At 39.0% G+C, this 25,534-nt stretch overlaps 1 protein-coding gene across 25 annotated transcripts in view; it reads left to right on the top strand.

Annotated features, from left to right (window-relative positions):
• CD44 (CD44 molecule (IN blood group)) overlaps positions 1-16,476 on the top strand; it is a 70,293-nt gene extending 53,817 nt beyond the window's left edge. For 7 of the 25 annotated variants that reach the window (XM_035116329.3, XM_035116364.3, XM_035116355.3 and 4 more), the window contains 12 exons: positions 1,331-1,519; positions 2,778-2,951; positions 4,302-4,472; positions 6,012-6,191; positions 6,976-7,155; positions 8,129-8,293; positions 8,548-8,700; positions 9,639-9,785; positions 11,279-11,464; positions 12,573-12,674; positions 14,108-14,186; positions 15,602-16,476. In XM_035116329.3, coding sequence (XP_034972220.3) covers positions 1,331-1,519; positions 2,778-2,951; positions 4,302-4,472; positions 6,012-6,191; positions 6,976-7,155; positions 8,129-8,293; positions 8,548-8,700; positions 9,639-9,785; positions 11,279-11,464; positions 12,573-12,674; positions 14,108-14,186; positions 15,602-15,809 — 1,934 coding nt within the window. In that variant the 3' untranslated portion in view covers positions 15,810-16,476. The remainder of the gene's footprint in view (positions 1-1,330; positions 1,520-2,777; positions 2,952-4,301; positions 4,473-6,011; positions 6,192-6,975; positions 7,156-8,128; positions 8,294-8,547; positions 8,701-9,638; positions 9,786-11,278; positions 11,465-12,572; positions 12,675-14,107; positions 14,187-15,601) is intronic. The other 18 variants (XM_060274835.2, XM_088668895.1, XM_060274844.2 and 15 more) reach the window with 15 other exon arrangements.
• The last annotated feature ends 9,058 nt before the right edge of the window (positions 16,477-25,534 follow it).

Consider the following 25,534-nt stretch of genomic DNA (forward strand, 5'->3'; position numbering starts at 1 on the left):
TCTAACCATATCTTAAAGCAGTATTTTTGAAAGTGCTGTCATCTGTAACCACGTCGGCCTCAATTCAGTGCTACACAAAGGGAGTTTGGCAGTGCTAAAGTACACATAGATCAGACACGCAGCCAGTAAAAGTTGGTATAGAAACATGATGAGATTGATTGGCCCATACCCAATCAAGTTGCCACTGTGTTTTTCAAGTAGCCAGTGCTTGTAGACTTCACAAAATTGGCTCAGATCAGTTCCTTATTTAGAAAGTTGGGAGCTAACATGAGCACATTTTGTGATGCTTTGTTTTGTTTTAAAGAAAGAACTATTTAAACTGCTATACAAACACATGAAACAGATCTTTTGAAACCAAGGGCATAGATCTGCCAACATTAGAGGACGATTGCAATATTAGGGGATGAAAGATGAATAAATGGCACTTATACAAACACAAACACAACTTGCATTGCAATTTTGGTTTGGTTTACTATGGAAATGTATTAGCATTTTCTCTGACAGTTGGGGTCTACCTTGCTTTCCTATTCCATAGGGCTTTCTGTGGGCTTGGTGTTGTTTCTCAAAATCTAAAGCATGTTCTCTCAGTCTGATCTCAGGCAGTCATCATAATGTTCCACACATTATGCTTCCTGCTAAATGCTGGGAAAAGGTTTGACTCTGAAGGAAAAATCTGGTGATGTGGTGGTGGTACCTCAAGACGCTTCTGACAGTTTCCTTGGATATAAACAGCAGCACCTTTAGAACTGTATAAGGCTATGCTGAAATGGCTGAACTACATCTGGCTCAAAATGCCAGCCAAGATATTTTTTTTTCAAGTTGAATGTGTGAACCAACATCATCTATCACAGCATTTGGCCTTAGTGCCTGGAATGAATGTCTAAACATATTCTAAAAGTACAATTTCAAAGAAAAGGGAAGAAGAAAAAGAAGACAAGAAAGAGAAAGTTTATGGACTTAAGATGGTGCTGTGATTTCAGATGGCACAAAGCCTTTCATCTATCAAAGACCTTTGATAGATCAGTTAAAGGTGCAAGCTGTTGTCACATCTTTTCTGCCTTTAATACTGTTACACTCCTTTCCGCTATTCCTACTGGTCTCTGGGGCACTGTCTGGAAAATCAGCAACTACTGATAATCGAGGTGATGACAATGGGTGGCTGTGAATTCAACAATACTTTCCAGAAAAATTATCTACTTTCCTCCTCCTCTTGCTTATGCACATAATTGAAAAAGCAAGCCATGTCTAGTTTAACAAGATAAAGTGAACAATCTGGATGGTTGTTCAGCAAGCATAACACTGCAACTGATTCAAAACATCATCATAACAGCTGGGTCCTCCAGTGATGATTTCTTCAAGCAGGAAGACTCAACTCAGAATCCACTAGATGGTGCTCTCTCTGGATTAGAAACTGAAGACACATTACCCACAACCACGGCTTCAGACGTATTGCATCCAGCGCTTGTTCCATCAAGTGAAAGAGAAAGAACTATGGAGGAAGGATCTTCCCACCATACAGGTATCAGAACCAATAGTGAACTGTAGAATTAGATTTTCATTTGGATTGTTTGGTTTCATTTCCTGATCCAGGTTTCTGGACAAATGTTGTTTAACCTTACTTAAAAATAGAACTTTTAGTCACAGGAAGGGGGGGGACTGTCGTGAGTTTCCTTTAGTTATTCTTCCATATATTAGAGATGTGAGTTCCAAACTGTTGACAGTTTTGCTTTCCTAGCCATTCTTTCCCCATTATTTTTAGTTACATTTCAAATAGATAGGTACAATCTATTATCAGTGTCAAACGTACCCCATATATGTCATACAGATCAAATTTATGTTTATACCATTTGCTAGTAAACCTGTAGAAATATCTAAAAGTAGACTGTACTGGGCTTGATGGGCCAGTTGTTTGACTGAATATTAACTGAATATTAATCTGAATATTGACTGTGCCGTGTGTGAGAACACAGAGGTATAAATCAAGACCACTTTGCTGTATGGTTATTCTGAAATTATTGGTGTTCTATCCCTGTTGTGGCGATGCAGCAGCTCGAGTTGTATTGGTTGTCAGACTTATTGCTACAGTATGCAAATTGAAGAATCTGGGTTTAAGCTGATGTAAGCCTACTGAACTCATTGGAAGTAGCTGATTCTGTAAAAAGACTGAATTTTCATCCAAACATTTTGGCCTAATTGGTTTGTGCATTAGTCATTCTATCCATTTCCACATAAAAAGAAAAATTATATAAAATGATAAAATTATACCTCTTCTTGCACCAACTAGTGATTAGCATACCATCTCAAACATGGGAAGCTGCCTTATACTGAGTCACACCACTGGTCCATCTAGCTCAAGATAGACAGTCTACACTGACTAGCAGCAGCTCTACCAGGTTTCAGACAGAGTCTTTCCTATGTGGAGATGCTAGAGATTGAACCCGGGGCCTTCTGCATGCAAAGCAGATTCTCTGCCACTGAGTCAAGCCATGGAAGGTTTGAACTACACTATACTGATTCAAATAACCACATCAGTACAGTGACTCCTTGTTGAGGTGAGAGTTCTGACAGGCAGAATGGGCTTCCCTATTAACTTCTGTTGAGGTGGCGATTCTACATGCATAAATAAGGTTTCCATCCTATGGTGAAACAATTGGGGAAGTCTGTTTCCATTGGAGTTCACACACAGAACTTGTTGAGTCACTCACTATCTACTAAACACAAGGAAATCCAAAATATTGAGTTACTGATTCCTGCATTATTTATCATTGCTACAATAGTTCTAGCCTTCAATGAAAGTGCTGGACATGAAGAATCACATCAAGATCAGTTATCAACAGTGGGCAAACCTGGGCGGAGAAGTGGTTCTGCCACAAACAGAACGATCATTGGTGTCCTAGAAACACTTATTCCTCAAAGTGAGAAGGATCGTGACAATGAACATTCTCAGACAGGTACTGCCTGCTGGATGTTAATGTAATCTTCTTATGTTCAGTTCTATTTCTCTTTTATGTCAGCGAATAGGAAGGCTTTTATGTCTCAGCAAGAAGTCCAGCCTTTCTTAGAACTGTGCTCTAATACTTCTCCATTTGGGGTGAAACATGGCTTCAGAAACGGAAACAATTTTTATTGTGGTAATTGCACAGGAGGAAAGCAGCAGCCCTTCCTATGTCATGGTTCTGATCCAGTTCACCTGCCCCTTACATGGCAGCTACATTCACAGACCTGCATCTCACATATATTTTGGCCTTCTTGCTACCCTTTAAAGTGAATTCCTAGTATTCCAGTATTAGGGCACTAAGATAAGTCTGACAAAACCTTCCATCAATAATGGATTGTTAGCATTCCCAATAATGGATGGCATTACCACCAGTCCATGGAGGCCCAACCTCCAAATGGCGCCATCCCTTCTGCAGGCTCCTACACACATTTCTCTGTCCTGCTACCTCAGTCAGTGTTAAGAATGGTGGACCTATGTTCTTTTGCATCAGAGGCACCTACCGGTAAGTATTAAAAAGAGGTAGCTTTGAGAAGAGCCACTATTCAATTCAAACAGATAAGTCACCTTTCATCATCTAAGCAGGGCTTCATATCATATTAATTTTATTTCATCTTGACACCACCACCCCAATATAATTCAATCTCTGACACCAAGAATATTAGTGTCATAGTGCTTTGCACACAATTATTTTGCTTGGGCCTCTGTTGTGTAGATGCGGCCTATTACTGTTGTTTTAGCGTTTCTTCAAGTAGAAAATACTCCACATCACCAAAATTATCTACAGTATTTACTAATTTGTATTTCTGTTGCCTGCTTTACCGTCACAACATTGAAAGAACAAATTCGTTTTTACAGATACTTGGTAGTTGTGCCATGAACAGCATGTGTCTGTGAGGAAGTCAAAATGCAAGCATTTTTTTTTAGAAACCAAGCTGTCTGCAAATAAGAAATGAACAAAATATGTCGTCTTCATACCGTTTCACTAAAACCAAAATCATTTTATAGCTGTGAAATACAAAATGCTTGCTTCACATTTACATAATAGATAAGATATTGTTTCAAAGGATTTAACTAAAATGAATTAACTGAAATATGAACTGGTTATTTTTTTAATTGAAAAGTGCTTATACTAAAAGTGGTAATAGAGAATCTTGACTTTGTGGCAGATAAACAATTGCCTAAAAGGCACCCTTTTACCTTGAGTGCCCCCAATGTAGTTGGATTCAAATTGAACTGCAAGATGCATGTACAATAGACAGTGGTTCTGCATATATTAAATTAACAAAATACTTCACCACAAAAGCAGATGATGGGATGAAAGTTGAAGAATCCACTCAAGGCCCACCATCTCATGGCATATATCCTGAATGGTCCAATGGAGAAAGATACCCCACAAACTCATCTAGCAAAGAGACACTGCCTGAAATTATTCATCCAAGTGAAAATGAGCAAAAAAATGAATCCATTTATACAGGTATATCTCAGAAAAGTTCTATTCAGCCCCAATCATTAATTATTATTTCCTACGAAGGGTGTAATCCTGACTCCTATGAAGTCAGCATGAATCAGGATTGCAGCCTTGACTACTGATACATCTTAAGAAAATTATTTAATCTACATAACATGGGTGTGATAGTGAAATTGTGATTGATTCAGTCATCATTGTAACAGTTGTGGTCTCCATGGGTGAGATTAACCGTGAAGACTGATAATCACGGTATATTGATTAATGAGTTCCATCCTGGTGGGAGCAATGAAAACAGATATCCTACAAATACATCTAGAAATGGAATTATGCCTGGTCTCATTTCAAGCATAAACAAGCATGAAGAGGATTTGGAAATATCTCATTCGGGTACTAGGAAGAAAAAAGAAAATTCTGCATTGTTAAACTTTTCTATACTTTTTAAATTCATTTAATAAATGTATAGTCGCCTTTCAGAACATAAAAAGAAAAAGAAAACTTCCACAAGATGGCTGACAAATATGTAAACTCAAGATCAAACAATAATTTAAAAACAATTTAGAAAACCCCAAACCCACAAGAAAATAGTAGCAAGCTTGCATAGCACATCAGCAAATTTCTAAACAAAACAGAAACTTTTTTGAAATCTTCTTGGGTTGAAGTCTGCTTAAAGATGAAGCCATGCATACTTCTTTGGAAAAAGAATTTGAGAAATGTGGCATGTTAGATTAGAGGTTATTGTTTCCCCAGATGGAATTTATTACCGTACTTTGACAATGCATATGGAGTTCAGTCTTAACCTAATAATTAATACTGCTTAACTTAATATTTTAATTGACTTCACCTGAAATTCTGATAGTGCCTGTAAAGCTAGATAAGTTGGGCCTCAAATAATTATGAGGAGGAGACTCCTAACATAGGGTATTGTCTAACTAAATCAAGGGCTGACCCACTGAAATTCATGGATTTAAATTATTCCAGTCCATTGATTTTAATGGGTCTAGTCTTTATAAGGCTACCATTTGCTATCATTCGTTGTTTTTAAAACAGATTCAGACATTATTATAACAGCTGTTGGAATGAACTACAAAGATTCCTCTTTATAAATACTCCAGAGTCTGGCAAAATGAGTCCTATGGCAGAAAGATTTGCTTTCCCAGACAAGAGGCTTCAAAAGATTCATGAAGCAGAGATGGTTGTATATGATCTTGGCTGGGACAGTGACAATAAATACCTTGCAAATGTATCTAAAATTAATTAACCACCTAGAATCATTCCTCAGAATAAAAAGAGAGTGAAAAGGAAATGGCACATACAGGTACAATGATTCATTATCATTAAATCTTTCGGCTAAATTAGATACAGTTTTTCATGTAGATTTTATAGCCACAGAATACACTTTGGATAGAGCTATAGTTCTGTCTCATCTAAAACGGCTAAGGTGGTTACTGATTTCCACTTTCCATGTTAGGGCTAAGTAGAATTGCGTTTAGTGAAGCACATGTGAAAGCAGAGAATTCAAAACTGACCCAGCCATCTTTGTAACAGCAGTAGTCTCCAGTGATAGCACTGACTATGAAGATGCCGGTCAGGATACAATGTTGCACAGTGAACATTCTGGACAGGATAATGAAGAAAAACATCTCACAAACACATCTGGAAATCATTTGCTGCCTGGAATTCTTCATGCAGCTGAAAGTGAGCATGAAAATGAACGTTCAGATACAGGTATTGACTGGAAAAGTAATAAAAACATTTTACTTCTTTTTTTCAGTACAGTGGAACCTCGGTTTACGAATGCAATCCATTCCATGGAGGCGTTCGTAAACGGAGGCATTCGCTCCACGAAGGCACGCTTTTGTGCATGCACGAAGCGCCGATGGAGTGCTTTTGTGCACGCACAGCGCAGATCGCTTCTGCGCATGCGCGATCTGCGCATCCAACGCTGTGGAACCCAGATGTAAACACTTCTGGGTCCGCGGCGTTCGTAAACAGAGGTGTTCATAAGCAGAGGTAGTTGTAAACCGAGGTTCCACTGTAATCTCTCTAGATAAGTTAGGAACTATCTCAAGCTATGTAAAGATTTAATCCTGACTCCATTTAAATAAATGGACTTTCACTAAACATACGAAGCATGGTGTGATGAAAAAAGTATGCAAAATTTGTTTGCTGCTTTGCAGTCATTATATTGGTAGCTACTGAAAATTGATTTTGGGATTATCTCCTGCCTGAAATAACTCTTCCAAGTTGAAGCAGTCTTGAAATGGAAACATCTCCTTAGGTGTCTTCCCAGTACGGGAATTCTAATGGCTTTTAATTCTTCTGGTGTTGGATGAAAGGTACTTGAACTGTAAATCATAGTAAGTAAATGCCATCAGACTAAACGTAATCATAATTAAAAACCTGATAGGATATTGATTCAGTTCAACGACACATAGCACTTAGTAAGAATTGATGAAAAGAACGATACCTATGTAACATTTGAAAAATATTCAAACCATCATTGCAACAGCTGTTGCCTCCAGTGATAATGGCAAGCAGGAAGACACCACACAAAAACCACAGTGGCATGCAATGCATCCTGGGTGGGAAAGTGAAGATGAAGATACCACAAACACAACTATGGATAATATCCCACCTATAATTATTCTTTCAAGTGAAGGAAAGCATGAAAAGGAGACACATCATACAGGTACCTCCCAGAAAATAGAACTTTAATAAATTTGCAGTTATTTGTATTGTTTTTCAAATGTGCCACATTATCACCATACTCCATTTGAAGAGCTATCCCGACTCCTCTCATTCTCTCTGTCAGTTGATAATAAAGTTCCATTCATTTGCAACAGAATACTGTAATGGTATTCATAACCCACTTAAAAGCAGTCAGTAATTACGGGAGATGACTCTCCATACTTAGCCTTTAAATCCAGGTGGTGTGTTGTTGTTTTTTGTGAGTCACTGTTATGCGGTAGCTATATAAATGCAGAAAGTACAGAAATAAAATGCCATAGCTGCAACTTCCAGGGATGACAGTGACCTGACTTAGCATCAGTTCCACAGATGAATGGAGCAATTTAGTGGTGGAGTGGTAAGGACAGGTAAAATACAAATAAATCTAGGGCTGAAGGGCTACTTGGCATTATACCTCCAAGTTACAAAAGCAAAATAAAACTGTGCATGAATAGTCTTGTAGTGATACAAATTTTTTTTGTTAAACCAGTCTGTTTTGTTGAAATATTTTGAAGGAAATTCCGCCATCAATATGCCCTTTAGGGATGCTGATGGGCTAATGTATGCATTATTCAGAAAGAAGCCACCCACTACATAACCATAGAATTATAGAGTTAGAGGGGACCCCCAAAGGCCATCTGATCCAAGCCCCTGCAACACAGGAATCTCAACAAAAGTTTCCACGACAGTTGGCCATCTAATCTCTGCTTCACTCTCCAGTGAAGGAGAGGCCCTCACCTACTAAGGGAGTCCGTTCCAATGTTAGGCTACTCCTATTGTCAGAAGGTTCTTCCTAATGTTTAGCTGGAATCTCCTTTCTTGTAACTTTAATCCATGTGTAGTAGAAGGCCAGGTAATGTGCCTCTCAGTAAACAATTTAATAATAGATCACATAAGCATTGAAATGAATGAATGATCTAACTATATTGTGACAGCTGTGGTCTCCAATGGTGGTAGTGACCATGAAGATTCTACTCAAGAAGCACATCCTAGCCAGAACAATGAACATAGAAATTCTTCAAGCAGGTCAACAGATTATTTTGTACCTGGAATTATTTCTTCAGTTGACTATGTGCATGAAAATGAAACTCCACATATAGGTACAAGCATCCATTCTTAATTATGTAGTTATTGGTGATGGTGTGGGAATCACATTGCTCGCAACTGGATTCTTACTTTCAGTCAGTAAATATAGTTGAACATGTCAGGTGCACAAGAAATGTAATTGCATGTAAATATGAGTAAAGCTGAGAACATTGCGCAGTGAGTTATTGGGAGGGGAGTGGCTTGCAAAAGCCATCATTTTGTATTTTAATACGACCAAACCTAAGTTCATCATTGATTCACCAAACAGCTGTCATACACAACGATCATGAAGACTCAACTCAACAACCATTACCTCCCATTCATCAGCCAGGCTGGGATGCTGAAGAAATATATCCCACAAATACTTCTAGAGATGGTATACCGATGGGAGTTGATTCAGATAGTGAAAGCAAACAAACAGGTATTGCACTGAATAATCTATTCATTTCATCACGATGCATGAAATGAAGCACTGCTTTTGAAACAAAGTATTTATCGTTCTTTAAATCTGTACCCCGCCTTTCCACCAAATGGAAATGTTGTTTAATGTCTAGATTTTCAGGTTGGAATTCTAACCTGAAAATATTATTATTTTAACATAATGTCGCTGTTTTCGGGCAATTTGAGAGGGACTGATGCTTTGGGATTGATGTCTCACGCCCTAGGAAATCCTCTGATTTTAACTTTTGAATGTTAGATCTAGCCTCTGGGAGTTGAAAGCAGCCTATAATTTTCTGATCATGTGTAGAGCTTGTAGAACATAAACAAACAAAATTTACAGATATGGTTCTGAAATTGAGTCTCACATTTTAATTATTTATATCTCATTCATTATGATTATTATTTGCATATGCCAATCACCCAGAGTCAAATAATGGTGTTTGCTGTTATGATCATTTAATTATGACATGATTTATAATAAAATTAGCCCAAGTTAAAACCTGTAGAAAAGTTGAAATGAGTGTGTGAGAAAGCAAGTGGTGAGTAGAGAGCAGAAGGTTGAAGATTGTGGGCTCTCATCCACAACTGACAAGTACTTGGGTGTAGCTCATGAATAGTTTTCTCTTCCATCAAAAGTATATAACACAAATGTCAAGTTTATGAAATTTCCTGCATGCCTAATCAACTGTCAGTGTCAACTGGTGATGTCAGGTGTTGGGTCAGAAAATAAAACCAAGGGGGAAGCCAGATCACTGTCAAAGTCTTTTGGAATTTCTGAATTGTAGCAAATGTGGCACCCCAGTATGTTGTTTGGATAGAAATATTCTGCTGGTAGAGTAAGAAGTCAGTGGATCAGAGTGAAAAGCAGTTAATAGTTTTGCCATTTTTACAATCTCAATTCATTTACCATTGCCATAGATGTGGCCAAAGAAGATTCAACCCCAGAACCAGTGAGGCAATGGGGTCATGAAGACAAATACACGACGAAATCAACAGCAGATGTCTTAGTTCCTGGAATTGTTCCTCGAAGAGGAATAAGTCAAAAAAATAATACTGATCATACAGGTATCCAGTAGAATGGTGGTGGGATTCTTTTTAACCCTGTCTAGTCTATCTTAGGTGAGATAATCTCGTGTTGTAAATTTTCGTGTCCATTTTAAAATAGACACAGAAAATTAAATTGCAGGTATCCTGAACTTATATAAGGTATGCCATTTGACAGGCCGAGGAACAGAAACTAAATTGTTACCTTGGCCAGGACCCTTATTGGTAAAAAGGAATGTGTTGAAGTTGCTACTTGGGGACTGTACCATGTGAAGATCAACTCATAAAATAATGTCATAAAATCAGTTGTAAGTAGTTGCAGCCTAATGACATTTCCATATCTTTGAACTTCAGTTTTGAAAATTCCCTGTCAAAATTCCCTACTTAATACAGTATTCTTTAATTGTGGCTAGGGAGCATATGTGATTGTGATAGCCATGACCATTTTGATAGCCACCAAGATTGTGAGAAGTACTTGTCTGTTTGCCAGGCACTGCAGGTTTACACAACATAAACTTGTCGAAGGAGTATTACATTTTGAGTTGTGATAAAATTGACGATTTCCCAACTATTCCTGTCACATATGTTATTTTTTTGCGGGGTGTGTGTGTGTGTGTATGTATTATATGTACAGGGGAGTGATTTTCTAAAACAATTTAGGTAATGATTTCTCTGTTCCGTTCTGCAAATATTTGCATTTATTGTTTCAATTATGTCATTTTGCTATCGTGAAGCTAATGATCCTTCTCAAAATGCATCTATACTGTCTGTTGTTACATCTCCTACATGATGTCTTTATATACTGTCTTTATGTCAGTATTAATGCCAAGATGTAAGATTTTGCAGGATGCTTGCTTAAAGATGGCAATGTGTTGAAGTTTTTGGTGTACTTTAGAGACTTGTTTCCTTCCTAGTATCAGTGGCTAGTGTTTCTTTTTAGGTAGGCAATTAGAGCATCTCTTAATATCTGTAATAAGAACTGGTATATTGATTATTCGGTTCACTTTGTTGTTCCTGGCATATGCTTGGGCTTTCCAAACTACTGGTGTGCTTCACATTTATTGAATATTTATCTCAGTAGAGATAAAAATCGGACTGAACTTGAGTCAGTGGGTTTGTTTAAGTTTTGAAAAAAAGGAAGGAAATGACAACACATTACTTCCCAAGCATGGTGTGGGTTAATGGGCTTGTTAGCAGGAGCCATGCATGAATTTTATTATTAGGCAATATTTCCACACTCTAATGTGGCATCTTTTGCCAAATGGTCCTCAGATACAATGCTGCTTTGATCTGAGCTGCTTCTGGCTGTTGCTCACTTGATTCTCTGTCCATTACTACTGGAAGGTTTCAAGAGCAGATCAGAAACATTGCAACCAATATGTGCCTTCCCTATTTTTGCTCTTTTTAAACTTTCAGTATAGTATGGATTTTGTAAACAAAACAAAACAGTTTTAATTCTGCAAAATTCAAGGTTAATTGATAGTTAATAGTTAATTCAACCATCATTACAACAGCAGTAGTCTCAAGGGATGGAGCCGAAACTGAAGAATCAACACAAGATCCACAGTTACATGGATTGCGTCCTGAATGGAGCACTGAAGATGAGCCTGTTGTAAATGGCACTCAAGATTATGTATTACCTGGAGTTTTTCCTGAAATTGACAGTGGTTCTGACAGACATCCATCATCTCCTACTGCCAGTAAGAGTTATAAATTCCAGGAACTTCAACTAACCTTTACTTTTTCCATACATCAAAATCCTGGGGGAATGTGGTGTGTAAACAAGTAGCTTTTAGATGGAAATCTTACTGTGATTACATTCTGTTTATTTCATGGCTTCTTGCAAAGATGCATGATCAAACTGTGATTTTAACGAATACTTTTGCACTAGTCGAAGGAAGGTGTGTGATCGTTTCTCAACTATCTTTCTGTCACTCCTGTTTTGGAGATTAGTTGATTTTTCTCCCTATTCTCACTTATGGGAACTATTTTCAAATTAGTAACAGATTAATACATTTTTCTATAAGTATCACTACAAACAATTACACATAGCGATATTAGCTAACGTCTACGGCATTTGCATGCATTTGATAAGTGTATGTGGTGTTATGGAAAGGCAGTTTCACCCTGATTGCTACAGGGATACACTTCACAGAAGAACTCAAAATTCAGGGCTAAAAGAAAAAATAAATATACCACTAGCTGGAACTTTAAAAGAAGAAAGCATTTTATCATGGCTTGGAAAACTGATGTCAATTTCCATAGAATGGATTCCCCCTTTTCCCTTCCCTTAGCATAGCCTGCCAATACAGTGGTGCCTCGCAAGACGAAAGTAATTCGTTCCGCGAGTCGCTTTGTCTAGCGAGAATTTCGTCTTGCAAAGCGTGGTTTGCTGCGGCAAAAACAAACAAATAAAAAAACCGCCGAAAAACTTCGTCTTGCGAAGCGCCGCCATAGAAAACTTCGTCTTGCGAAGCGCCGAAAACATCGCGCTTTTGTTTTGTGAGTTTTTTGATGCGTGAGGCATTCGTCTCGTACCACTGTATTTTACAAACGAAGGCTTTTTGAAATGGTTGGCAAACAAGGTGTGATAGGGAGAAACCCAAATGAAAGCTCCAAGGAAACTGGTTTATATGGAGCTTAAGCACTGCTGTACTTTACCATTCTTAAGTCAAGGAATAGGGCCTTGTTATGACAATATCATGTATTTTATTTTATTTATCTGTGAAAACTCGAGGGCTCCAGATTTATATAACACAGCTCTAATGTTTTGTGAGTAATGCGTGTTTGTTTATTTTTTTTATCTAGGTGTTAACCCAAATGACCCGAAGAAGGGGTCCGGAAGAGGGACACACATTGACCAGACAGGGGAATCACCAAAAAGCCAGCCACGAATGTCTGACATACCAGGTTGGTGTCTTGACTTTTGCCATTTAAGTCTATTATAAAGTCCTATTGGTTTGTGATTGCTCCTCTCACTGCCACCACTGGAAGTGGGGAGCCTCTAGATCAATCTTTTTTTGGCCATGCCCCTCCTAAGCATCTCTAAAATCCTGATTCCCCCCCTCCCCCGGTGACCTATAATTCTTCTTATTTAAAAAGTGAACTCCTATTCACGGGGAGGAAGCCTAAAAGGCCATTAACTGTTAATAACTCGTTCTCAAATTGCCCCCGTGCGGGGTGTGTGCCCCACTTCGGGAACCACAGCTCTAGATGCTTTGCATGTAGAAGTTCTTAGGGTAAATCACAGAGAAAGTAAGTTAAAGGTTCATTGACGGTGAGTCTCGGGAAGACCGTCACCTTACATTTCAGGATCTTCTACCAGGCAGACAAGGGAAACACTTGGCTACATAGGCCACTAGATTCATTATAAAGTGGCTTCATTCTTGTCATGTATTTGCAAGGCCAGTGTAGCAGGAAACAGGCACTTAGTTATCAGTTCTTGGGGAGCCCAGGGGCAAGTCGCTCTCACTGGTCTCCCTCAGTGTCATTGTTGCTGGTTGCACTGACAGACAGACCCCCGTGAGGAAGCAGGAATCAGCAGCTACTATTGTTTCTTTTCAGCACCATTGTTTTTGCTAACTCATCTGGGTCAGAGATGGGGGGGGTACAGGACAGGCACCTGGCTGAACCCACCTTTAAAAATAATATTGCAGCACCATGCTAGTTCCTTGCAAGTATTTCCTTCATGCAGCCTTGTTACAGTGGTGCTTCGACTTACGAATTTAATCCGTTCCGAAGGCACCTTCGTAGGTTGAAAACTTCGTAAGTCAAAAAGCGCCATTGGAAACGCGATTTCCCATAGGAATGCATTGGAAACGGGAAAATTCGTAAGTCGAAGCAACCCCATCTAAAAATTCGCAAGTCGAAAAAACCCTATCTAAAACCGCTGCGGTTTCCATTCGGATGTCGAAAAAAATCGCAAGTTGAAAAATTCGGTTGTCGAGTCGTTGGTAAGTCGAGGTACCACTGTATATGGATACACAGCCTTGTGGAGAAGTCTTAGCGTAACGAAGGAAGAACCTGGAAACAGCCAGCAGCCATTTTCTCAGTCACAGCAGTGCTGTGTACCAGCTGTTATGATCAGGTTTCTGTATGCTTCCCACTTCTCACAAAATGTTCTCCATACAGTTATTTTTTGCCATTTATATGGGCATGCAGGGGAGGAAACCTCACTCTGTTGCTTCATACATTGAAAGAAAACAATAAGCATGGGTCCTTTGAGGAAGTAAAGTGGGATTATTAATGATACTATGCCAACTACTGTGTCAACTCTCTATCCAGATGACTAGCCAGTAAAAGTTTCCATGTTTTTCCCCCCTCCCTCGAACTTCCACCCACAGATTGGCTTATTGTAGTTGCTTCTCTCTTGGCACTGGCATTGATACTTGGTGTTTGCATTGCTGTGAACAGTCGAAGGAGGTAAGGAATGGCTTTTGTAAATTTCCACTGGTTAGTGCCAGAACTTTCTTTTAGTCTTGTTGCTGGGAAATTCCAAGATCCAAGATCTGACATCTTTAAATAATACAAAGGAGAAAGCAGCTCCTTCTTTCAAGAGATGTCCATTGAAAAGCACACATCAAGGCACACAATAGTGCATTTATACAAAAGTGTGGCTGGTAAATATTTAAATAAGTAAGTAATGAAGGAACTTCTTTATGCATCTGAATATCTTTTAACCTTGCAACTGTAATAGTTAGCTGGTGATCAGTAAGTTTAAATTTTTCTTGTTTTTATAGTGGGTGTGTGGGTGGATAGCTAGATAGATATGAGAGAGAGAGAGAGAGAGAGAGAGAGAGAGAGAGAGAGAGAGAGAGAGAGAGAGAGAGAGAGAGAGAGAGAGAGAGAAGTTGTCAACTATGTATTTTTAATATTTTTTTCTTTGACATGAAATTGCACTATACAAGTATTTTTCTAAAGGATGCTCTGTCCTGCATGTGGGCATCCCATAGGCATCTAGTTGGCCACTGAGAGAGCAGGCAGGCTAGTAAGCAGGTTGGCACAGGAGAGATGGAGCTCTCCTTTTGTCCTATGCAACAAGCACAGAAAGCAAGTGGGCTGCCAAAGTAAGGAAGCCCTCTCTTCTGGGCCCAGCATAGAAATGCAGTAGGTTAGAGGAGAGATGGAGCCCCTCCTCCTCCTCCTCCTCCTCCTTCCAGCTCTCAGCACGATAGTAAAAATTGCAACTTTTGTGGGCTTCTTTGCATGCAGCAAAGTACCCACCTGCCTGTAACTGTAGATGATCCTATACTGTTAACCCATTTTGAGTCATGGATATCGTACAGCTCTCCACTGACAGTGGCCTGAGAATCATACCTTGGCTGCAATCTGCATTCCAGTCCTATCAAAATCACATTAGTTCATTTTTTTAAATCTTATCTACCACACACAAGGTACTTTTCAGAAGTATTTCCTGCTTGTTTGTAAGTTGATGCATGGATCTAAGTGTGGACATAAACGTTGACTAATTAATGATAGTCTCTGACCTTTCATAGCTGCTGTTTTCTTCCTTTGTCTGGAAAGAAGCAGACAAGCACAGACCAGCCATGATCAAATGCAGATAACATTTCCTTTAAAATGGTTCAGTCTGGAAGCTATAAATCAAGATGGCATCCTAACTGAAAACATAGTTTTTCTTCGAATATCACTAGATTAAATACTACATGCATACTTGCTGGTTTCCCGTGGGCATCTTGTTGACCAAAGTGAGGGCAGGATGCTGGACTTTTCTTATGTTTTAAAGCTCTGATTAACCCCAGATAGAATCGGTGAGTTTTACTTCACTTTTTTATGTGATTGTGTGCTTTGACATCCCATGTTTTTTCCCTTTCCATTAGATGTGGGCAGAAGCAAAAACTTATTATCAACAATGGCAAAGGAGGCATGAATGAGACAAACAAGGGTGGATTGAATGGAGAAGCCAGTAGATCTCGGGAAATGGTTCATTTGGTGCATGATGAGAAGCCAGAAAACCAAACAGATGAATTCCAGGCAATTGATGAAACACAGAACCAACAAGAAGTGGCCTTGAAGAGTGGTGTGTAAGAGAGCTGTGCCAATCCAATTTCATCAGAGGTGAAGAAACAAAAAAAAACAGTGCACGGAACTGGGACTAGAACTCACAAATGCAATGAGCTACTGATGTCTTTGAAGCATAATTAAGCATACATTTTCTTCTTTCTCTATTTTTAATGGTCAGGTACAAGATAAAAATGTCATGTTTCCTCTGCTCAAGATTGCTTAATTTTGCCCGGTTCAGATTGGCGACCACCACGTTACCAACACCACCCATCTCCTAATTGTGGTCTACTGTTTGATAAGGCAGAATACCAACTTCAACTTATTTCCCCTAACTTGTGCAGCTTTCCCCTCATTCTATCGTAATGGAGTCACCAGGATCTCTAGCCAGTGCCTTCAAGACATTAAGGTACTGAGCATAACCTTGAGGCCTAGAACGTCAATATTAATTGCAATGGGAGACTTCGGAACAGAATTCTTATTTGTCACTTAGCCTGAAGGATTTGTCAACTTTTTGAATCTCACTCACTTATTGATAATTGGGATTGTGTGCTGAAGTAATTGAATACAGAAAGACAAGTTTGTCCCAAAATTCCAGGAATGTCCAATAACAATTTTTAATATGGTGGAAAGGCGAGTAAGAATAAAATTGATTTTATAGCAAATAAATTTTTATTCTCTATAATCTAAACAATATGTGATGTTGTTTTTGCATTTCAAAGTCGCTTAACTATTGTGTGGTTCAAAGTTGGAATATTTGTTAAAAGTATTCATTCAGCTCCATTCGACTACATCACATTTAGATATAATGGATGTACAACAGTAGATTTTCTATGGGACCCTTTGTATGTTTCCAATGATTTGGGGGGTCTGAATTGAAACCCTCCTTCCTATATGTCTGGGTGTTGTGTCTACTTCAAATAACTGTTTCCTTTTTAGAGTTCCATGCATGGCTGCCAGCCTAATGTCAGAAACAGCACATGTAACTCCTAGTAAGATTGTGGGGTGGGGTGGGATGGTGGCACTCACAAGTTATATCACAGCTGCTTAACTAGAAAGAAGGGGAAGCTGGTGCAGTGCAAACATACCAGCAGAGGTGCCAGATTGGCTCTGCTGGTGCATTTGCACCACACATAACTCTTCTTCCCTGTAAGCAGCAGCAATGTGGTTGATCAGAGGTCAGGTGAGTGCCATTGCTACTGGTAGCGCCAAGAACCATTCAGAGGTCCAAAAACCACACATGCACAGCATTCCTTTGCATACACATTTCCCATCCTAACAGGTCATGTGCAGGCAATAAGTTGCTTTTGTGCATAGCAACACTATGGTGGTGGTTGTACTCTGCTGAGAATATGTTCCTTCTTAGTAAACTAGCATGTACACAGTCCATTCGTATCATATTAGCTGTATCATAATTGCAACATGATGTTGGAGAGGGGTTTTAACCTTTCATTCAGACACTTCATTTGTTTGCACCAGGCACATAAAAATAACCACAGCAGTCTCCATCTGCCACAGAGATCAATAGCAAATGATCACTTCCTTTCAGGCAGAACATGTAAGCTGTAAATGGCCTGTTGGTTACACATGACAAATGCTATGAGAAATACAACTCACCTGTAGGACTAAGAAACTAACATAAAAATCTATGAGAAAATCAGACACAAATATTATGAAGCTGAATGATGTTAAATAGTGGCAAATGTATTGCCACAATTCCTTGTTCTTCTAATGTCCAATTTTCTTAAGATATGTTTTTTTTAAAAAGCTAAAAACTCATAACTAATTACTTCCTAATTAACACCGTGCACATTATCATACCAATGCAGAAATGTAGACCTATTTGTGGAAGGAGGGTTCCATGCATCAATGCTACAGCTCAGGGTAAGCATTGACACCCGTATCTCTGGATCACACTACACTGTGGACATCAGCCCACCCCCCTGCTATGGCTTGCTTAAACATGTTTGCACCTTGAAACAAAATTTCTTAATAATTTTTTTTCTTCCAGTAGCACCTTAGAGACCAACTAAGTTTGTCATTGGTATGAGCTTTCGTGTGCATGCACACTTCTTCAGATACACTGAAACAGAAGTTTGAACCTTGTCAGATAATAACACTGATAGTTGATTGTCTTATTTTATTCACCATTTATTCACCAAGTCCTAATTTTCTTTATAGTCAGAGATGCTAGGGATTCCTAGCAGCATATCCTCTTTTTGAACCCACCCTTTAAAAATCCCCTACTCCTGTGGATTCTTTCCAAGTGGAGAGAACCATTTAAACTGTTTTAGTGTCATGTGGGAACAATTAGAATGTCATTCATTCACTCCCTTTCCAAGGCACAGTGGTGTCAACAGACGTATTTTAGACGTCCTTGAGTCACTGGCAGAGGATTTTCTTCTAGGCAGCATGTTCAAACAGCTGTGGCTTATTTATTTCATTACTCCCCCCCCCCGCCGCCGCCGCCGCTGCCCATTTGTATCAGGGACACTGGTGGTCTCCAAAAGTTATAAACACTTACTGAAGCTTGGCAGTTTTCTTCTACAGAAACAATCTCCATTGTTTTCTAAGTTGAAGCCAGATGATATATCCTTTAAACAAAAACACCCAATATCCCTGGTCCTGACAGATGAATAAAATAACAATAGTATTCCAGCCCTTTGCTGTTCAGCAACTCCCTGACTTAAGCATCACTGTTTAGGAGTTTAAAAATTGGTTTTCTGCTTCTGTGTTGGACATAAGTAGCTGCTTAAAAGACAAGTCTGCTACCCAAGCGCAATGTCCTTCAGCTGCCATTGGTTCACCTGCTTTGATGTAACAGCCTGTGGTGCATGGACAGTAATGGCCCAGAAAGCACGTTGCACTGGCACAACTGGAAACCTTTGATTTTATATTATTTATTCTGTGATCAACTTTGGTATATTGAAACCACAAAATTTACAAAATAACATGGCAAGCTTGGTTGCATCGGACGTATGGTTTCAGACCTCTTTGCCAGAAAAGGACAGACTTCCTTAGCTGAGTAATACAGTGGTGCCTCGACTTACGAATTTAATTTGTTCCAAAGGCACCTTTGTAGGTTGGAAAATTCGTAAGTTGAAAAGCTCCATTGGAAACGCGATTTCCCATAGGAATGCATTGGAAACGGAAAAATTCGTAAGTCGAAGCAGCCCTATCGAAGAATTCGTAAGTCGAAAAAACCCTATCTAAAACTGCCGTGGTTTCCATTCGGATGTCGAGAAATTCGTAAGTGTGCAACCATTTGCCCCATTTGTAAGTCGAAAAATTCGGTTGTCGAGTCGTTCGTAAGTCGAGGTACCACTGTACTAAAAAAACTCCCCATGTATAAGTAATTTAAAATAGAGATTTACATATACTAAGTAAAAATAGTGTTAGGGAATAAAATACTTTGCACAAACACATCACATATTCTTTTCAGAGTTGATAAATAATAATTGACACTTGCTCTAACCATTAAAATTATGAATCCACATTTATTGATGATATGTACATAAAAAGTACAACACTTAATGAAATATTGTCTTTTCTGATTATTTCCAGTATATAAAGAATGTCCAGTTTTGTTTTATACATAAGTTACAGAAATCAGTTCACACAGTAAGAAAGTATTAAAAGCAAATACTGTAGTTACTAAAGGAGGTATAGATAAAGATTAGGAGAATTAGAACTATAAACTACAAAAAAATATTCTCAGTAAATGAGGCATTCCCATTACAGTATACAAGAAAGTAACCAGAGTTAATAGAAAGTTTTCGCATCTGCATTCATTAGTCTTTATACAAGATGTGGTACAGGAACTGTACAAGTACATCATTTCGACTCCCAGATAAACATTTCCAATCAATGTCAAAGACCAGGCTTATGGTTTCTTTTGGATGTATTCTAAATGGATCACATCACATTTCCAGGGAAGAACTGCAAATTGAGTATGTATGTAATGATGCAGCCTAGGAATCATATACACAATGGCCAGGATCTCAAAGCCCCTGAGTGCAATTTCCCTAAACAGCCCAGTCCTATACATACCTACTTGGAAGTAAGTTCCATTGAGTTCGATGTAACTTACTCCCACATGAATGTGTATAGGATTTCGCCCATAGTTGCATATGAAAAAGAACACATGTGCACAGATTTTGAGATTTTGTGGCTTTCCCCCTTTCATCGTCTCACACACTTGCGGTCATCAGGCTCAGAGTGACCCGCCACTTCAGTGATTGCTAAAGGCAATTCACAATAGGAAAGCCGGAATTAAAAAAAAGGAATAGTTATAGAGTACTTTTAAGGCAGATGACAACTAGATTCTGTATGAGATATTTTATCCCATGGAATATGCCACAGTAAAGGTGCTACATTTATTGAGTGAAAGCAACAGTGAATCCTGCCAGCCTTTCCACTAGTAGCTCTTTTTCAGAGAGCTGCTTTTATATATTATCAGAGACATTCAAATTCATAATACAGTGGTACCCCGCAAGACGAATGCCTCGTGCAACAAAAAAAACTCGCAAGACGAAGTTTCCTATACGAAGCGACTCGCGGAACGAATTAATTTCGTCTTGTGAGGTACCACTGTATATAAAAAGTATGATTACTGGTGCGTGGAAATTCTGAGATACAAGTGCACATAACACAACAGGTAAAGCACACCTCAAAAACACAGTTGTTAGTGTGTTTCCAAAACTCACATGAATGGGATTTGTGGTTATAATTTTTCATATGCTTATTTTTGAAAAATGGAAGCAGTATTTGCCTCTGTGCTTCTGGCTAGCTGGTGTAAAACAAATCATAAGAATGATAATGATATACTCAGTATTAGATATACTCAGAGTAGACCCACTGAAATTAATGGATTTGGCCAACTTGGGGTCCTTTAATTTCAGTGGGTCTATTCTGAGTAAACAGGCCAGTGTGTATAGTTAACAGGCATGTCTATGCCTTGATTTAAAGCAGGCACCCCCAAACTTCAGCCCTCCAGATGTTTTGGACTACAATTCCCATCTTCCCCAACCACTGGTCCCGTTAGCTAGGGATCATGGGAGTTGTAGGCCAAAACATGTGGAGGGCCGCAGTTTGGGGATGCCTGATTTAAAGCAAACTGACAAGCTCAGGTTATGCAGATTCTTCAATGGCTACTGTTGTCAGTGAACAAGTGAAAGCAAATGATCACCAGAGGAATCTTGAAATGTTGGATGACAGCAGAAGGAGTCCATGTTGCAAAGCAGAAACAGACATTGCAATTGCAAACAATAAGCATGGCATCCAAAGTAAAGAGTACAGCAAGGTTTGTTTTCACTTCTGACCAATGAGCTAACTGATGCAGCGACTTACTAATAAATGTGTCTCTACATTTCCAACATATCAGGTATACAGACGAAAATATATTAATATTATAAACTCGGAATAATATGCCTACATTAATTCTTTAATGTAGCAGTGATATTGCATTCACAGTGCAGCAAAATGAGACGGCCAGTCACATTCACTAAGTGCCAGGGATTTACAAACATACACACACTCACATGCATGCTGCTGGTTAGATATATAAAAACAAAGACTAACATGTACAATGAATCGGCTGCAATAAAAGGTTCCAACAATTATTCAAACTTTGACATGCACCAACATGTTTATATTATCAACATATAAAACCAGTTATCTGCCTATGGAGATTATTCTGATAAATACCTGGGGATGGAAATACCAACAAGCAGCCAACCCAACACAAATTCTTTTCGGAACATATTATAAAGTTTCTACTCCAGCATAACTGATGTTAAATTAAAAGCCAAACGGCAACTATTAATACTGTATACACAATTTCACCGAAATTACACGAAGATAAGCTACATTATCTACACAAAGTGCGGAGAGGCACTGTTCTTCATGCGGAAAACAACGCACCAAGACTGGTATTCATAAGAGTGTCATGCTTTGACAGCCATTATTAGTACTTTTATCTTACCACTAGAACACATTGGGCTCTAATTACGAGAGTATTTGAAAACTCTGCTTTTAAAATAGAAGAGGATTACAAAATAAGTTTACATTGACACAACATTCTAGATCTACTGTACAGTTTGCTCACCCAAACGCAAGGCATGTACAACAGGTTCCTCTAGTTAAATATACCTGTTTCATGGATTGTTGATGGTTTCAGTACATATCCTCTGCTATGTGTGCTGTGCAGTTGGTGTGCCAAGAGACAACATCTACATTTTATTTAAGCTGTTCCTCAGGTTTTAATAACTCTTATTTGCTCATTCAATGTGCTTGGGTAATAGCAAGGCCATAGGACTAGAGATACTTTATAAGGAAATAAAAGAAAAACTGATCTCATTCATCCTGGTGAAAAATATACCGCTTGCTTTCCTATAAATGTCTTAAAAATCAGGAGGTATTTCTATATGTGCAAGTCAATTGACATGGTCCCATAAAAAATGTTGTTTGGTCCTGTTGTACAAAGGCAAAGACATGAAACACAGTTCTGCAGTTCCTTACATCGTCTGAACTTGTACAAATATCATTCATTTTGCATGACAAATGGTCACAGCCTTATGGTCACCGAAGTGTTCCAGGGCCATAAAACCGATTCAATTTCGCACGATAAGGGCAAAGCTTTGCCCTCCAGAGGAAGATCCAACTTCATTGATACTCTCCCTGTGGAAACCTTTGTGGTCCTAGCCTAAAATAAATTCTTGGCCAGGAAGAAGACGGGGAAAAACAAAAGATCCATTCCAACCTCACTTCTGACCACACAAGCAAGAGCTCAGCAGGTTATTGAATGTGGCCATTTGCCTGTCTTCTGTTCCCTTCCCCCTGCCTAAGAACCCACATACCTGGAAATAAACCCCCTTGAATTCAACAGGACTCACTTCTGAGTACACATGTCTAAGTTTGTGCTGTTATTCATTAAATAATGATGACACCCTATTGGCTTTGCTGCCGCCTCCTTTCTTGTACAGTATTTGCCGAGCAGCAAAACTTGTGATCTGGCTTTGAAGTGAACTGGCAAAGCCAGTTACTTTAGCCAGTCTAGAAAAGACTGTGGAGGAACTGCAGGCCTGGTCTCTGAAGGCTTCTGGCCAAGCCAGCAAACAACGTCTGTGCACATACATAAATACAGATGCTCATCTCCTTCCACGTTATGATTATCACCCAAGCCACTTTGAACTAGCTGGATGCATCACTTGATGCAAATTACGGGACACCAGTTCTTATGCCTGATGGCCCATGACTACAGCTGGATCAGGGCCTTCTTCAGAAGCTGCAATCCTAAAGTACATAGACTTTGTAATCAATTCCATTGGAAACATTGGTGACTATAGGAAAATGCAGTAAGGACAAGGGTTGGGGGACAAAATATACTGGTGAATAAATTATTCTGGATCAGACTCTTTGTATATTGCAGGGTGGAGACCCTTCCTAATTCTCCTGGTAAGGACACCAGGTTAAGGCTGTGATTCTAAACACACTTACTAGGGATTAAGCACTGTTTAACACAGTGGGTCTTTTGTCCGAGTAAACATGCATAGGATTACACTGTAAGTATCAAAAATAACAGATCATTTGTTCATCTGATCAATCTTAAGATTATTATAACAACATAGTGTTCCATAATGAACTGCAGCATTTAAAGACACCTTTATTTCCTATTTGTGCTTTGCTTAGAGGTTATAAATAAAGTTTACAGGGTTATAATTTAATATAACGTAGATTTTTTTATTAATCTATATATATTATAAGAAAATTTTCCATTTCCCCTTTAATATGGATTCCCTGTAAATATTGTAGCTTTCTCTCTCTGTCTTATAAGGTTGTATAACAAAATATTGGTATGTCTGTAAACAGTGTAAGAAAATATCAGTATGTCTGCAAATTACAGATACTAAATTTGTTAATTCAGTCTACGCTGTAGTTTGTGGCTGCTGGACAAAAAGGTATGAATAAATGCCTACATTAGAACTGAAGATGTATTTAGAAGTAGAAATACATTATTTTCCTCATGCATTCCATAAATTACAGTTCACACTAGGAAGGACAGGAAGGAAGGGGATTTTTTTGTTGCAGTATTCAAAAGGAAGCTTGAAGAAGCAGCTTGGAAGAAGTTAAAAAATGGAATGTTGGAATCTACAGCACTGACTGAAAAATATCAACTGGTAATCAAGCTTTGCAAATAAGCTTTCAAAGCTGTAGAAAATCAATGAAAAAATCCCTGTGAAGCATTACGTGTTATGTACAAAATACTGTTAATGTGAAAGACTCACAGTATTAAATTGTGTCCATGTCTTGAATAAATGTGCACGAACCCTGGTTCTAAAGACAACAGTTGAGGGATGTGTGCCACTGATGGAAAAGGAACTTAATTTCAAATAATCTTGTTCCAGCAATAGATCAGCTTTGAAGGAATAAATCAGATCCTTCCAGTTAATGGAATTGGGGATCCCTGAATGCGTAGAGGTCCTATGTGCACATATTTGCTTTTTGCCTTTTAAGAAGTACCGTAATAAACCCAACAAAGATTGGGTTGGATAATAAATTCTCTTTATCCGCTGGTTAAGGCTGTTCCAAGACAACTGAGAGAGTGTTGGGTGGCTTAGAGGCTTCTTTCAGTTAGCTGAAATGTAGGTAGGTTGACTTGTGTTATAACCCAACATCCAAGCAAGTGTGTGATGCTATTCAGTCAAAGTAGGCAAACTTGCAGCAACACAAAGCTTGGTCTGGCTAAGAACTTGGCTTAGTCACATAATCAGAATGAATGTAATACTGGTGACTAGATAACAACGCATGTATTATGCCGAACTCAAGCCATTTTAACCCAAATTAGTGACATAAAATGCTACCCCACTGAAGTTGTGTGGACAATAAATGGAAAACAATACAATTAATTGTGACAAATGTTGACCAGTAACACCGGAGGACTGTCGTCATTCCGTTTCATTGCTTCATACCTCCATTACCTATGAAGGACCAGCTCCCTCTTCTTCCCTACCTATCCCATGTATTTCAATGAACCTCTGCCCAGCCCACTCACTTTCAGGCATCATAAAGTTCTCTCGCCATGTAGAGAAAAGAAGAGCATTAGAGATGGAGTTACATGGCTGGAGTGGCTGCTTGAAAAAATGTTAGTAGCTGCAAGATAACAGGTATCACAATGATGAGCAAGAGAATGATAGAAGGAGCTCCAGGCCCAGGGTCATGTCTGGGCAGGAAGAGAGGGGGGCTTTGTTTGTTTTGTTTTGAGAAACTCTAGAGAAGTACAGGTGAGGCATTTTGTAGAAGAAAATATTAGAGGAGATACAAACAAGAGGGGAGGAGAGCCAAGGAGCTATGGGAAGAGGAAAACTCCAGTTTCTTGTGTAGAGGAGGGTTAAAGTAAATAGGAATAGGGCACAAGAGTTTGGATCCTTCCCCACACTCAACAGATTTACTTATACAAGTATGAATCACTGATTACGTTCTATGAAAATCCACTGAAAGCAGAGCATCAACGGAATTGCCACCAGCAAAGACCAAACCTCAGCCTGCTCTCCTTGAAATCTAAGGAAGATACCCACCTAGGGGTGTATCTAGGGGTTGGTCAGGTTAAGTAGGAGCCCACCTGCCTATCCACACAATCCCCAGGCTGTTTCTTCCCTGCTCAGGGAGACCAGGTGAGGCCTGCAGGATTCTCTTGCAAGGGTGCAAGATAAGGGAGAATGTGTCCCCTTGCCAAGGGTGCAAGGTAGCCTAAG

Source organism: Zootoca vivipara, chromosome 1, assembly GCF_965207765.1.
Source record: "Zootoca vivipara chromosome 1, rZooViv2.hap1.1, whole genome shotgun sequence".
Taxonomy (NCBI): Eukaryota; Metazoa; Chordata; class Lepidosauria; order Squamata; family Lacertidae; genus Zootoca; species Zootoca vivipara.